At 37.9% G+C, this 15,723-nt stretch overlaps 1 protein-coding gene across 5 annotated transcripts in view; it reads left to right on the forward strand.

The window, feature by feature from the left end:
• cux1b (cut-like homeobox 1b) overlaps positions 1–15,723 on the forward strand; it is a 559,925-nt gene that overhangs the window by 124,511 nt on the left and 419,691 nt on the right. For all 5 annotated transcript variants that reach the window (XM_051930773.1, XM_051930770.1, XM_051930772.1 and 2 more), the window contains exon 2: positions 140–250. In XM_051930773.1, coding sequence (XP_051786733.1) covers positions 140–250 — 111 coding nt within the window. The remainder of the gene's footprint in view (positions 1–139; positions 251–15,723) is intronic.

A 15,723-nucleotide genomic window follows, 5' to 3' on the forward strand; every position in this document is an offset into this window, starting at 1 on the left:
TGCAGTGGCATTCAGCAAGGGTTTTTTTTTTTGTCTTTTTCATGGAAGCACTTGGCCGCCTTGGTGTTCTAATGCAAATGAGAAACCCGCAGAAAGGCGCTATGCGTAATGACAGACTTGTGTCTTGTTTTGTTCCCAGAGAGAGCTTGATGCTACCGCCACTGTACTGGCCAACAGACAAGATGAGAGTGAGCAGTCCAGAAAAAAGCTTATTGATCAGAGCCGCGAGTTTAAGAAGAACACACCAGAGGTGAGTCTCTCAGCATGGGTTGCTCTGGATGGTAAAGGAGAGGGAGGGTAATGGTGATCCTTTGGTGTTCTTGTAAGTAGTAGTTATGGCAGCCAATTACCAACATATTCTGCAGGTCAGCTGATGGATAAATAAAAGACTTTTTTGAGCACAAGGTGTAATGATACTTAACAACATGGTATTATAGGAAGGGTTAATGCAAATTTTCATTCCAACCTAGGTGTTTGGCTAACTTTATTGTCTAACACTTTACTAAAGTGAATTCATAATTTTGCTGTAGACTTCTATTCCATCCAGAACAGAGCCATGCCTTGTGCCTAGTTTTGCAGAGCTAGCACTCATTATTTTCCTCCAGCTCTGACAAGGTTAGACAGGCTTTACTGTTCAAAAAAATCTGGCTGTGTCACTAAGTGTCTTGAAGATTATAGCTTCATACCATGATGTTGCACGCTATTTATTCCTAACTACAGTATGTGGCTCTGAGCAGGTCATTTAATCTTTATTGAGTTTTGTTTTGTTATTATATTGAACAAAAATAAATTAATACCTATTATCAGTTTTTTCATCACAGAATTTCTTCAGTTGCTAATTTCATTAGCCATTAATGTTTTTCATTTTCTGAGTGGCAACAACTTGTCTTAAACCCTGAACCATTTGGCATGAGGGATAGTGAGGCTGTGGCTTAAGAGGCTGCATCAATAAAAGCTTTCTTTATTATTGCATGGTTCATGCTTTTTGTACTGCATTGTTGTTTTGGGCACAAATTTTGTCCGTATTCTAGGTGATCTCTGATTATATGTCCTTTACTAGGCCTTAACTCTGTTTAAGTTTTAGCAGGTACTTTATGAAGTGGCATGATGATGATGATGATGATGGTTATGGTGTGGGAATGAAATACCTGGGGTTTGGATCAGCAGATCAAGATGGTTTGAATCTTCCATCCCATTGCTGTGGTGATGGTGTGCTATATCAGATGAACATATGATGTAATTATGGCATTAATTACCTTTTAGAAACTGCCACAGTATAATTTGGACTGGGTGGTTTCTATTAAATTTAATGTGCTAGATACGAAAACATCTGGCATAGTGTACAAAGCTCTTGTGTTTCATTTGAAATGTATTTCAGCCATTATTAAGTATTAGCTTTGTTTTAAAAGAAAAAAAAACATTCTGAGTGTTGCATTGCATGTTATATACAAACACTCTTCTAGACACTTTAACACAATGCATTTAAAAATTACTTAATCCTTCTCCATAAACTTCTTAATCCAGTTCAGGGTTTTAGTTAGCCAGAACCAATCCCTCCAGAATCAGGCACCTTCCAGAAATGAATCCTTGGTACTAAGATTGGGTATCAGTACTTAGAAGGGCATAATCAAAAACACAACCACAGAGACTTGAACAGAGTACCTGGAGAAAAACCCTATACATGAGGAGAATGTTCAAATCCCTAAGAGACAGCTCTCAGTGGAAATTATTGGCATGGTCAGCTGTGGGTATGACTCTTAGAGTTCTTGGACTTGTGAATGAGTCTTGTTCAGAACCTTCTTTGTGGTGTGTATTATCATTGTGTCAGCTGGCAGCTGTCTGGCACTAGCCCTGCCCACAATTTTTAACACCAAGGGAATTGAATAGAAGGACACAGTCATTGCATAACTGATAAGGCATGAAGAAGTAATGGCAGCAAAACTAATGAAGGGAAATTAAATGGAGTTTAAAACCTTGGGGATGGCATCACTGTGTGATAATGCAGGCCTTGACATTATTGCATTTTCATTTTTTTTTCTTTTGGGGGAGGGGATTTTCAACAGAAGGACATTGAAATCTAAAGAAATTCAGAGCAGTCTTGGGCAGTGTATAGTATTTACTAGTGCGTAGGTCTTGGAAATTGAACTTGGAAATTAAAAGTAATTAATGTTACTCCTTAAGGTAGCTGCTACCAGTGATCATATTTTTGTAATTATTTAAAATCAGATGAAGTTCAATTTCTATCATGTGCATACATTCTTTTATTTTTGTTCTAACTGCAGACTGAGACACTTGGACAAAATCTCTTTATTTCTGGTATGTATGATCAGTGTGAATTTTTAGATTAACTATACCTGTTTATATGCCTACCAATGGTGCTGATGAATCAGCGTGGTGCTGCTTATGTTTGATCCTGCCATTGCATAGATCCAACTCTAAAAGTGCTGTCTACCATTTTGATCTTTTAACACCATGTTAAAAAGTCATTCATAAATGTTGGAGAGTGCTTGTAAAAAGATGGTAGGTTGGATTTCTGAATGACTCTATTGTACACAGAAAAAAGTTATCTTGGAGCAAGGGTTTAAGTGACAAGGCTGAATCAAAGAGTAAGAGGTATCAGCTATCATTTCATAGAAAACTGGTGGATTAAAAGGCACAATTAAAACTGCCTTGTGAGGCAAGTGCATATTACTTATTTGCTTATTCTTCCTGCTGGTTTGTATGAGAAGTATGGGACTGTGCTGCAGTACTGTGTCTGATAACTGTCAGCTGTTCTCGTGTTAATTTGTTAGTGCTAATCATGTGCTTGATTTATTTATTTTATTTTTTTACCAGATACATGCATCTGCATGTTATTGATGCAGGATAGGTTGAATTTATACCTTCATTAAATAAAGGAAAACGTCAAGTTAGCTTCTGTTACCTACCTGTATTGTGCATTGCATAACACTGAAATTATAATAACATGAAAGCATGAAAATATGTACACTTTTCTCCCTCTCAACACATTAATCAGGATTAAGATAGCTGGACTGCGGGTTGTTTTGTAACTGACTGCAAGTGATGGGTGGGGGTGGGGTTTAGTACGTGTGGGGCCTTTTTTAAATGGGAAACAATCTTTTCTTCTGAGTTCAGTCAGATGATCTTTACTGAGTTGTGTTCCTTATGGACTTTGTGAGAGTATATCCTTCTTGGAGATTCCTAAAGCTGAGGAACTGGTCTTCTGCACCAATATATTAGTTAGACTGTACACAGATGGAGTGAGTCTGAATCCTGAGGTTGTAAGGCTAGGGGCTTGTATAGATACCAACACAGCAGCAATGATGAGTACCTAAACAGTATGGTGTTAACGTCACTGAGACACTGGGAATCCATATTTGTGCAACACATAGACCATAGGAGTGAAACAGCCTAGTTTTGTACTATATAACTATTTAAAACATATTTAGATAGGTTTTACTACCAGTGCTTCAGATGGGAAAGGAGTTTGAAGGCTGCCCAAGGTACTGCATCTTGCTAGTGTAAATCTTTTTCTGACTGCTAGAGATGTCTGTGACATCCTTCAGCATCTGAATAGTACAGAAGAAAGGACAGTCGATGAAGGGGATTGAGGAGCAAAATATAGCATTTAGAAATACATATCACCTTTCTGCCTTTATGTATTAAACGTCAATTATATATGTTGAACGTAAATGAGGTAACAGAAGTGGCTCCATAGAGTGAACATGCCTTATCCTTCTCCATCCTTATTTAATATGACAGTATCTTTGCCAAGAGCAAGAAGCAGCTTGTGAGAGTGTTGTGTACCACCAAAATCATTTGCCACCTGCTCATTGTGGACTTGCTCTAATTTTGTACATTATAGCGTAAAGGTATTGAGATTCTGCAAGATCCATTTTGCCCTAGTGCTTTGTTCACTGTCCTGTGTAATAAATAGCTCAGGTTAGTCAAGATGAGGACTACCACATTTCATTATAATACTTACCCACAAGGTGTGAGGTGAATGAGTTTACTATCTTGACTTTAAGAAAAAGCTAGAATGATTTGAAGAATATACACAACCCTAATTCCAAAAAAGTTGGACATTGTGTAAAATGTAAATAAAAATAGAATGCAATGATTTGCAAATCTTATAAACCCATATTTTATTTACAATAGAACAAAGAAAACATTTCAAAGGTTTAAAATGAGAAAATGTACTATTTTAATAAAAGAACTAGACATTAAGCCCGTTACAATAACGGCCGCTAGAACAGTAGTGCATAAACAATAGTATTTTGCAAGAAGCCTAAAGTAAAATAATAATAAAAATAAAATAGAAACGTATATGACAATACAGTAAGTATAATTAATATTACATTTATCCTCTCCTCTGTGGCTGTTGATGATGTGTTGTCTGTTTGAAGATCTCCTATCCTGCCTCTCTTTATTTTAGCTTGCTGTGGCGTCTCTCCAGCAAGTACTGTGCAGTTCCCCAGCAAGTATTTTAATCTGTGCTGGCGTGCAGCTGATTATTGTATGTGTTGCGTCTCCCCAGCAACAGATTTTATGTACGCGAAAATAAATCTACTCTACTTTTAAAAGTCATCCTATTGTAATATCCTGAAAATTCGTATATTTAGGAAAACCCCTTCCACGACTGACACTTTACACTTTACCGGGCCAAGCTTCTTAATCGCAAATCTGACATCCTCAGAGTGAACACTTGCACAAAAACAAACACTAATCCCACCTCTTTGGGGAAGCTGGTCTCCGCGTCTCAGTACCCGATTGGATTTTTCGTGCCTTATGTTTTAGGTGTTACCTCATTTACCGAAATCCGATTGGATTGGCCGCGCGATATTTTATAGGTCCCGACCTCTCTGTCTTGTGTGACACGTCAGGCGGCCTTTGAAGCATCTGCTAGAGGCCGGTGACACTTCCACTCATTCCGCCCTTCCCTGTACTTCCGCCTTGTCCATAATATACATTTAATTTTCTGTCACAACAGTGGGCAATCAGCAGAGTCTCCCCAGGAACTGATGTAATGTGTGGCGTGCAGCTGATAATCGTGGCTGTGGCGTCTCTTCAGCAAGTACTGTGCAGTTCCCCAGCAAGTATTTTAATCTGTGCTGACGTGCAGCTGATTATTATATGTGTGGCGTCTCCCCAGCAACGGATTTTATGCGCGCGGCCGCGAGTACCCGGTCAGCACTCTCCCCAGCAATGATGTCCTTTATTAAAGAGTACCCCGCGCATGCGCACTTCACCAGAAGACACACAGACATGGACACATGGACGCACACAGGGATTTTATTAAAGAGGATAAGGTAATTTTGAATTTGATAGCAGCAAGATATCTCAAAAAAGTTGGGACAGGGCCATGTTTACCACTGCGTAGCATCCCTTCTTCTTTTAACAACAGTCCGTAAACATCTGGGAACTGAGGAGATTGGCTGCTGGACTTTTGGGAATGTTGTCCCCTACTTGTCTTATATAGGATTCTAGCTGCACAACAGTCCTGGGTCATCTTTGTCATATTTTTTGTTTCATGATGCAAAAAAATGTTTCCATTTGATGAAAGGTCTGGATTGTAGACAGGCTAGTTCAGCACCTTCTACTACGAAGCCATGCTGTTGTAATATATGCAGTGTGCAGTAGCATTGTTTTGCTGAAATATATCATGTCTTCCCTGAAAAAGATGTCATCTGGATGAAAGCACATGTTGCTGTAAAACTTGTTTATACGTTTCAGCATTGATGGTGACTTTCCAGATGAGCTATCTGCTAAATTCATAGGCAGTAATGCACCCACCATCAGAGCTTTTGAACCGAGCGCTGATAACAAGTCAGGTGGTCCCTCAACTCTTTAGTCCGGAGGACGTGGCAGCCCATGTTTTCCAAAAAACAATTCAAATTTTGATTCGTCTGACCAGAGAACAGTTTTCCACTTTGCCTCTGTCCATTTTAAATGAGTTTTGGTCCAGAGAAGACAGTGGTGTTTCAGGGTCATGTTCACATATGGCTTCATCTTTGCATGATGGAGCTTTAACCTGCATTTGTGGATGGCATGGCGAGCTGTCTTCACTGACAGTGATTTCTGGAAGTGTTTCTTGAGTCCACGCGGTAATTTCCATGACAGAATCATGCCTGTTTTAATGCAGCACCACCTGAGGGCCCGAAGATTACTGGCATCCAATACTGGTTTGTGGCCTTATCACTTGCACACAGACATTTCTTCAGATTCTCTGAAAGTTTTGATAATATTATGTGCTGCAGATGATGAGATATTCAAAGTCTTTGCAATTTTAATGTTGCAGAACATTATTCTGAAATTGTTCCACAATTTGTAGATGTAGTTTTTTTGCAGATTGGTGAGCCTTTGCTCATCTTTACTTCTGAGAGACTCTGCATGTCTAAGATGCTCTTTTTATACCCAATCATATTACGGACCTGTTGCCAATTAACTTAATTGGTTGCAAAATGTTCCTCTAGCTGTTTCTTTTCAGTACCACTTACTTTTCCAGCCTTTTGTTGCCCCTGTCTCAACTTTTTTGTGACGTGTTGCTGCCATCAAATTCAAAATGAGGTAATATTTTTCATGAAATAGTAAAACGTCTCACTTTCAACATTTGATATGTTTTCTATGTTCTATTGTGAATAAAATACAGATTTATAAGATTTGCATTCAGTTTTAATTTACATTTTATACAGCGTTCCAACTTTTTTGGAATTGGGGTTGTATATATAAAATATATAGAATATATTCATATCCATAGTTTAAATCGCAGTCTCATTATTTGGGTGGTCACCTACCAGGTAACGCTTCTGGTTGGTCAGCCAGTCGGCAAACATCTGCCACGCCCTCTCAGTGGAGAGAAGCAGATCACAGGCAGGTTATAGAGTACCTGTCAAATAATACAAAGAATACGCAACACGTTTTTCTCCCTAATTGTCAGGCGTGAGCAACTTTGCTTCCCTTTGCGGGGATCGAATCTCAGACATCCGCGCCTGAGGTGAACCCATACTGTTTATGTGTGTATGTTTGTATATATATTAAGGGCAATACTACAACAACTACTATTACTACTACTATCACCTTAGAAAACTCACCATGGTTATCTGAACATTTCAGTTTTCTTGGACCATGTGAACTGTGTTGTAATGCATATGATGCTAACTTATTTCTGACAAAGACAACGGATACTGTGCATACTGAGTGAAAATGCTGTAGTAGTTTGTGTGTACTTTCAAACTAGTGTCTTAGAGTTTTTATTTTTTATTCTTTATTGAATTGTGTTCCTTCAAAAGAGCCAGTTATCTTTCTGGAAAATGTAGAAGAAATTGTTATAATTGAGGCAGATGCATTTCACTGTCTTCAGTTCCACCCTGGTACTCCCTCATCATGTCTGTCACTTTTCACCAACTAATTGCCAATGCCCTCTCCTCAAGCTTCCACTTACCACCAGCAGTCAGTTCTTTAATCTTTTGCTTCCTCCTTCCATCACTCACCTATTTAGTTCACACAGCTTTCATTAATAGTAAGACTATTTTTTAATTGCTTAGCTTATTGTATTCAATTCTTGCTATTTTATATAATGTCTTGTAATTTTTTTCCTGTGTAATGGTGCTTGATCCTAATACCTATGTTGTAACCTATTGCATAAGTACAGGATAATTATTTGCAATGTCATCAACCTTTTTACATCAGTATTTGGCTTATTTGATAATAGTTGCATTCTTTATTAAGCTTAGAAAAACATCCCTTAAGTTGTTAGCTGCAGCATCATTTTTGAGCAATCTTGAATATGATTTACGTTTTGAAGAGATTATAATTTTTTGCATAAGAAATAATTGGAGCAGTGCTTTTGGTACTTCTATCTTTTATATTAATCTTCCAGGAACAAATTAGATCTATGAATCAGGATAACGTAATTAACTTTTTTTTTTTTTTTTTTTTTTAAGTGATCCAGTTTTATGGCAAAAAAGGTGTTTTGCTTTTAGTGGTAAATGATACCTGGCCAAAAAGATTTGTGATTGGAGAGATTTGTGAAGGGCACAGAGCACATTCATTTTTACAACACCTGTAGTGGAGTTTAATTCAAGAAATTATTTCCATGCAGGAGTAGATGTAATATGGAAACGAATCTTGTAGGATATGTACAAAATCAGTGCCATTCTAAACATATCATGAATAAATACATCACAATTCAGAATGTATTAAAGTTCTTTGACAATTCTTCAATAGGGTTATCATAATAATGTTGTTGGTTATGAAGTATAACCATCAGGATTGAGAGAAATAAATGAAGAATGGCTATTTACTGTTTTAATAAATGGGCATCTGACATTTAGATGTCAGGCTTCAATAAAAGTCTGTTCTATTGCAGGCTGAGGTTTTTCACAATGCACTTTCTATGTGCAATAAATTACACTCCTTATTCTTCTTAGCTCATTGTATATAAAACATCAGTGTAGCTCATTCTTTAAAAACTGAGAGCATGAGACACTTTTAACTTACCATTTTGTTATTTGCCAGGCTGTATCTATTCAACTGCATTGAAAGGTAGGCTACTTATAAACATTGCTCAGATAGCAGAAGGCCATCACTTTAGGAGTTTCTGACAAAGCAGCATAAAACACCATTATTAATTTTTGGAGATAACCACAGTTAAAATTGCAAATTTATTTGCATATTTTAAGCTGTAAGCTCATTACCAGAAACTAAAATTAAAATCTAATAAACCAATGCCGTAGAGAGTTCAAAGAAAAGCTGAAAAGAAAGCTAATATTTATTTACTGATTTTGATTTGTTTCATTAATTTTTTTCCCTACATCTTTCAGTTTTTTTAATTTAACTGTGTGATAACTGCATGCATTAAACTGTATGATAACCTTATGCCAGGCTCTGTCATGTTTTTATATAGCCACTTTTTTCATCTTATTAAAATTTACTTAATGCAGCCTTTTCTGCCCAGCATCGATAATAAAATAGCGTTCAATATGTGAGCCTGTTTGGTACAGCATAAGCACTGTACTACAGATAACATGAATGCTGCCCTGGCTGGCTGGCTGGCTCCAAGGGTTGTCAAAGTCACCCCTGTTTTATGTAAAATAGAGTACTCCTTGTGTAAAAATGAATGTCCTTGTTTCTCTGAATGTTTAAAAGCCATTTCACTCTTACTTTTGTGTTATATGAGAAGAAGATAAATCTCCAAAGGGAGTTATAAAATGCAAAATTCATGCAAAGCATCACAGAACAGCCATCTGATACTTCTTCTCTTTTTATCTCCCATGTTAATTGTTTAACTTAAAAGTAACCACAAAATGTGCAAAGGCTTGATGAAAAACTTTTTGGTACAGGTAGCACAACTTCTGTTCTGTATTTAATTAGGCTGAGTATGCTGCGAAATTAAGACTAGGCTTGACAACAGATTGACGTTAGCTTCCTTTTTTTTAAATATATAATATGCTATGGATACTTGTTTATGGTATGTATGCAGTTTGCATATTGGTAAGGGGATTGTGGTTTCTTAGATTTGAACTTGCATGTTTGTTGAGCACCCATGACCCCAAATTGGCTATAACTTCCCATTCTGTTGAGGAAGATGCATTATCATAATTATTGTTTGAATGTTTATTTATAATGCAAGTCACTAGGGCCTTGGGTTTTCTGCATCTGAAAATAGATGGAGGTGTGCTCATCAGAGACCATCAAAAGTACCTTTTGGTAGGTGTGACAGATTGAGGTCGCTGTTGTCCTCTTGAACCCTCTGACTTGACTCCAGACACCAGGTAAAAGTCCAAATATTACTTTTATTTGAACAATCACGTGCACAAAGCACCCTCCACTCCACAATACTTATAAATTAATCAAGACACTAATCAATACAATAATCAATCCTCCACACTCCCAGACACTTCGCCACCCTTCCTCCCAGCTCAGTTCAGTGTACTGGTTTCCCAGAGTCCTTTATATAGTCCATGACCCGGAAACGTTTCTCTCTTCTGTCCATGTGATCATGAACACTTCCGGGTCGGATAAAAAGCTCCTTTCTTCAACCCGGAAGCACATCGTTTCTTCTTGTCATATGATCATGATGCACTTCCGGGTTATAGGGCACGCAAGAGTCTGATATCCCCCTTAAAGCGACTCCTGGGGGTCCCCAGGGTATCCAGCAGGGCTGTGCATAAAAACTACAAAGTCCATGAGGCCCTGCTGGAATTCGGAGCACGTCCATGCTGTCGGGAGAGCTCCTCCTGGCGGCCTGGGGGTGAGGACCGGAATATTTAGCCGGCCACCCACCACATAGGATGAAGAATAGCTTGAAGTTTCAGAATCTATGCAAGTAGTTTATCATTGCCCCGTATAATTCTATTATTTACCAGCTCCTTTTATATCATTTCAGCTCCTGCAGGTGACTGGGCTGACCACTTTTGCTTCATTGTAATTCATTCTCAGTTAACAACAGTTGACAAAAGAAAAATGTAGTTGGATGTTGTAGCTTTTCAAGTTTTGCTACAGATAAAAACTGGATTTCAAACAACCACTGATGTGGAATGTGACCTGCTGGTTTCTCCTTTCTTGTAAACTCTCTCTGTCATGATTTAAGCTAGCTTTCAGAAAGTAGTCTTGTCACATGTTGCATGTCTTACAGATATAATACAACTCTCTTTTGTTAACATACCAAACCTCCTAAATTAATTTGGATTATGTGATACTCTGGTAACAAAATAATTTTTACCTGACTTTCCATCCTCTTTTACATTTGATTTTAATGGTTGTAAATTAATTCTCCAGTGCACTTTTTGTGGGGCCTAATATTTGTGGTTTACCTCCCTGATGGTAGGTAGAATGAGTGCAAAAATAACCAGATTACATCCCAGCACCCAGTGACATTTGAATCTTCTTCTTTGCAGTTTATAGTGCCCATCCTCTTGATTTATATGTTGTATTTAATCCCCATGTGATCAAAGCATGATATGCTCGTTTTCTGATTAAATGCATCTTAAGAGTTTTCCCATTGGTTTCTGTATATTGTAATTTTCTATTTAAATGTACAGCAATTATGTTTTCATATAAACTGAGTTTTTTGTTTAATATGTTCTTGTTTTCAAGTGTTTCTTAAGTCTTTCTGCCCCATATATTACTGCTTTCTGTATTGTAGCCTGACCATCGTTATGGAGTTTATTTTATAATGACTTAGGAGGAATGTGCATTGTTGCACTTTACCAGAGATACTTAGTAGCCCTTTTTAGGCTGGAGTTTTTTTATTTTCATTTCTTTGTGTTCCTTTTTCTTTTTAATAGCTTTGGTCTTCAAGATATGAGATATTGTACGGTTTGTTTTGCCTCCCCCTCCAAAATTCTTTCTGAGTTAGCACTATGAACAGTGTTGATGAATAAATGGAAAAAAAAAAACACTTCTCTGCTTTGTCTCCAATAATGCAATAAATCAGACATCTTTTCCTTTTAAAATATCCATGGTTTACAGTTTATGCGTAAACTCAATAACCCATTACTAAATTAATTGCATTTGGGCTTTGGCTAAGGGCAAAAATTATTAATAATTTTTTTCCATGGGAAACTTTGTTTCAGAATGTTTGAGTGGGCTGTGCCTTGGTCTCAGGTTTGAAATTTCTGCACATACTTTTCTGTGAATTTTCAGAGAATTTACTCCCATATTAAAAGATATTCCAGCAGGCATACTAAGAATGTGAAATGAACTGTCTTTTGTGTAATGAGTTACTGCCATCCTCAGGATGCATTTTTCTACAATTGGATCCAGCTCCCTCTTTTCTGTTTTTAAAGAACGGTATGAGACACTGAATATTAGTTGTGTGAGATGTTGCATATGCAGTAGTCATCTTTTTTAAACATTAAAATTTTAACCCCATTCCATCTTAATTCTCAACCCATTTTAGTTTATAAACCTTTTTCATTTCTGGTATTCAATATGATCCCTTTCATTGTGTTTGACTACATATACCAGCAACACCCAAGTGTTTGACAATAAAGTAATTATTTTCACTTCTCAGTTACTGTGGTGGTATCTCTCTACTTGAACAGTTATCTTACGGGAATTGACTTCAAGGTGATTCCCTTGATATTGCCTTGCCCTTTCTAGACCTGAAAAATATCCAGTAATCATTATTGTCTCAGCTAGTCTAAGAAAATGGGAAGCATTGTTTGCTGAGAAAAGTTTTCCACACTTATCTACGATAGGTGAGGTCACAGAAAAAGTGTAAAAGCCATCAAATTCTTGATTATAAATGTCTTACTATGTAAGGTTTTTAATGAAATGAATTTGTTTAATAATGACTGCATGGCTCCTCCATGGAATGGCAAGAAAATTCCAATGTAAAAGGATTAAAAGAATCCTAAATTATAAATTGAGATGACCTAATCCAGGGTTTAGTCATTCCTTTGGAGATGAAATGTTGCTGACCACACACAAACATGCCCTTACAGTATAACCAGTCAAGGTATATACTCAAAAAGCTATTTATTCAAACTGCATATGCCAACAAACAACCTCTTTTTTTATATTGCAACTTTGTATACTGAAAACCATCCCAAGACACCTTACTAGCACACGTCCATAGAACAGCTGTTTATATATACATTTTTTGCTGTGATTGTTCAGGCAGGTAAGGTGATTTATTCAGTGTCTCACAGCGAGGCGGAGATGTAACTGGTAAGTTTGTACTTTACTTTCCCTTCCTTAACTAGCATGCCATGATGTCTGGCAAGTAATAAGGATAAATGTGACAGATAAAATATCAGTGCTCCAACAGTAGGCCCTCTTGAATGGCTAATTAAACATTATTCAAAAAGTTAATAGTAAAATATTTCTGTTTATTATTCTTAACTGTGTTATGCCAAACCCTTGCACGTCATCAGGTGTGATACCTTCCTCCTATTTACCAACTCTAGAGACACAGCAGTGCCCTCTAGTGTATATAGGTGCAAACTGTAGCCTAATTTACAACCTGTCAGTCTTGAAAGACTGGCGTAGTTTTCCACTTTGTGATCTATATTTTGTTATTTTGTTCTAAAATTATAAAGATATAGAGAAAACTAAATACTTGCATAGGTATGATTAGCAAACCTTTGCATAAATGTTTTGATTCATTATCCCCCAGTCTGCCAGTGTTCTTTCAAAGAAAGCAGCATCTCCTGAAGGGAGATGGATCAATGTCTGCTGTTTTTTCTGTATTTTTTTTATAACTTGAAAAGCTTAGTTACTTTCTTCTCTGTTTATAAATAGATGTGCTGTTAAATGTTCAACAGCATGAAATATTTTTTCAAGGTTTGTCTTGAGCTGAATATAATACATTTTGTCTGTTTTTATTACATTGGTCCCAGTTAAAGTGTTACTATTGTGTCTCAACACATTCATCATGATGCCTCCTGTTTTCCACTTTTGATATATATGCTTGACAATGGTGCATGGTGAGACACGTAATGAGTGGTGGTGGGATTAAGTCAAGTCAAGACACTCTGCCAACCAAAACACAATGTAGCATTACTTGGTGATGAGAGTAAGCTAATTGGAGAATGAGGCAATGTCGCTCAGTGGTTAGAGTGGCAGACTGGAGAGTGTGGGGGTGATGCTCATTGTGTCTCAGATTTGAAGATTCTCCCTATCTCTCCAATCTGGGTTGTTACTCTGCACTCTGGCCTGGGTTTAAAAAAGAACTCCATTTGTGGTGACTGAGGTAGCTGATGTGACAGGAGTATGTAGCAAAGAATTGGGTGAAGTGACAGGAAAAACCTGTTTGATGCAAATGTGTAACATGTACATGTAAACTGATTTTTATCAGTGACAATGCAGCTTCATATGTATGTAATCAAATAGTAGATAGTGCATGTGGAACAGAGCCTTATTGAAATGCATTGATGGCAATTGTTGAGTGTTTGTTTAAAAATATTTTTGTTTAATTCTAAAACTGTGTTTGAACACAGTGCATTGAGTTCTTATTACATTAGTTAAACTACATCTTCCCAATACATTCATTTGTTTTCTGAGCCTCTTTTCCTGTGGCAGGGTCACAAATTCTATCCTGGCACCACTGTTTGAACTGTCTTTCACAGGGCAAACCCAAGACTGACAGTTTTTTTTTGGTTAATACGAGTATAGTGTCATAGGGAACTTCCGCCCCAGTCACTACTTGTATTACAATTAAAATTGGACTAAGTGTGTGAAAGGCGTCTGTGTGCTGCAGTGGTAAGAGTGGATAGATTGGGAGACAGTTTAAATGAAAGAGAAGAGTGAGGAGCCTTTAGTACTCTGTGGGGGCTTAGTTTTTCAGAGTAAGCAGGCTTGGTGGTTATATGGTGGCAGTGAGCAGACTGAGAGATGCAGTATTGTCTATTGGTAAGACAGGTGCATTGTCACAAGAGCAGGTAGATTAGGAAGCAGTGTAGTTTTATTAATTAGAGTAATCATGTTGGGAGGCTCATTTATGAGAACAAACAGACTTGAAAGCAGACAGATCAGTGGTGATAATTAACAGAATGGTGAAACCTGACAGAAATATGTTAATTGTGGCTGAATAAGAAGGCTGGACAGGCTAGAGGAGTGTGTGTCCTAGTGATGAACATGATCAAATGCATAAATAATATGAATGGGGTAATTGAGCCAATTGTTAGGCAGTATCGCTTAGTAATAAGAATGATCATATAAGGAGGTAGCATGATTCTTTGGGTGGACAGGCTAAGAGGACAGTGTGACTGTAACAATGAGAGTGAACAAACTGGGAGGCAGCGTAGCTTAGTGGTGACACTAGATAGTCTAGAGGGGTATTGCTCAGAGATGGGAATGAGTAAGCTTATAGACTATTTGGCTATTTTTGGAATAAGCTGGGAGAGAATATTTGGAAACTTGATAGAAAAGAGAGTAATGTGTCTCAGTAAGGGGACTCGTGCCATCCCACACAGGGAGTGTGATTTGGGCATGGGCACTGACGATTAATGAGTGATATGGCCCCTTGAAGGGTAGCTGTAGATGTTGGGCTCTGAATGCCAGCTTAATTTAGTTTACATTGGAATGCTCAGATCTATCGGTTTCCTAAATATGTGAGGTGCACAGGGAACTTTCCTGACATGCTTGCGGTGGGTTGTCTCCACTCTGCATTGTGGTGGTGGGGGAGGATTTGGGCTAGTGTTCATGACTGGCCCCCCTGATCTCTCTGGGTGACCCCAGGAAGCCTGGTATCTGCCTTGCCTGGCTGACTCCTTAAAGCTAGTCGCTTATGATTAAAAGCCCAGCCGTTGGAGGATGTGATGTTTTGTGATGAGGGATTTGAGGGGCTGCCAGGGCGAATCAGAAGGAGCTGTAAAGTGAGCGTTCCTGACAAAGTGAATATAGTAATTAGGGCTGATCTGCTGGCACTGTGCCCGCTCTGACTGACTGGCGTCTTGCACAGTTAATTATAGCTCTGTTTAACACAGCGCACAGATATTTTACCAGCCAGACAGTGAGAAGCCCAGCGTGGATGCCTCTCTAATGAAACAAGCTATTGATTTAAGAGGCGTTCCTTTTAATCCGCTTGAGCTTGGGAGTTTGGGGGTGGAGGTGTGAGGGGGGGGGGGCAGTCAAATTCAATTCCTGACTTAACTGAAAAGTCAGCATTTGTGGACTCCCAACCAAAGCCAGCAAAGGATTCAGCTTTAGATATGAGACAGATTTTTATGAACTTAGAAACAAACAGTTTTTACCACTTTACATTTCTTCAAATTA

This window comes from Erpetoichthys calabaricus, chromosome 8 (assembly GCF_900747795.2).
Source record: "Erpetoichthys calabaricus chromosome 8, fErpCal1.3, whole genome shotgun sequence".
Taxonomy (NCBI): domain Eukaryota; kingdom Metazoa; phylum Chordata; class Cladistia; order Polypteriformes; family Polypteridae; genus Erpetoichthys; species Erpetoichthys calabaricus.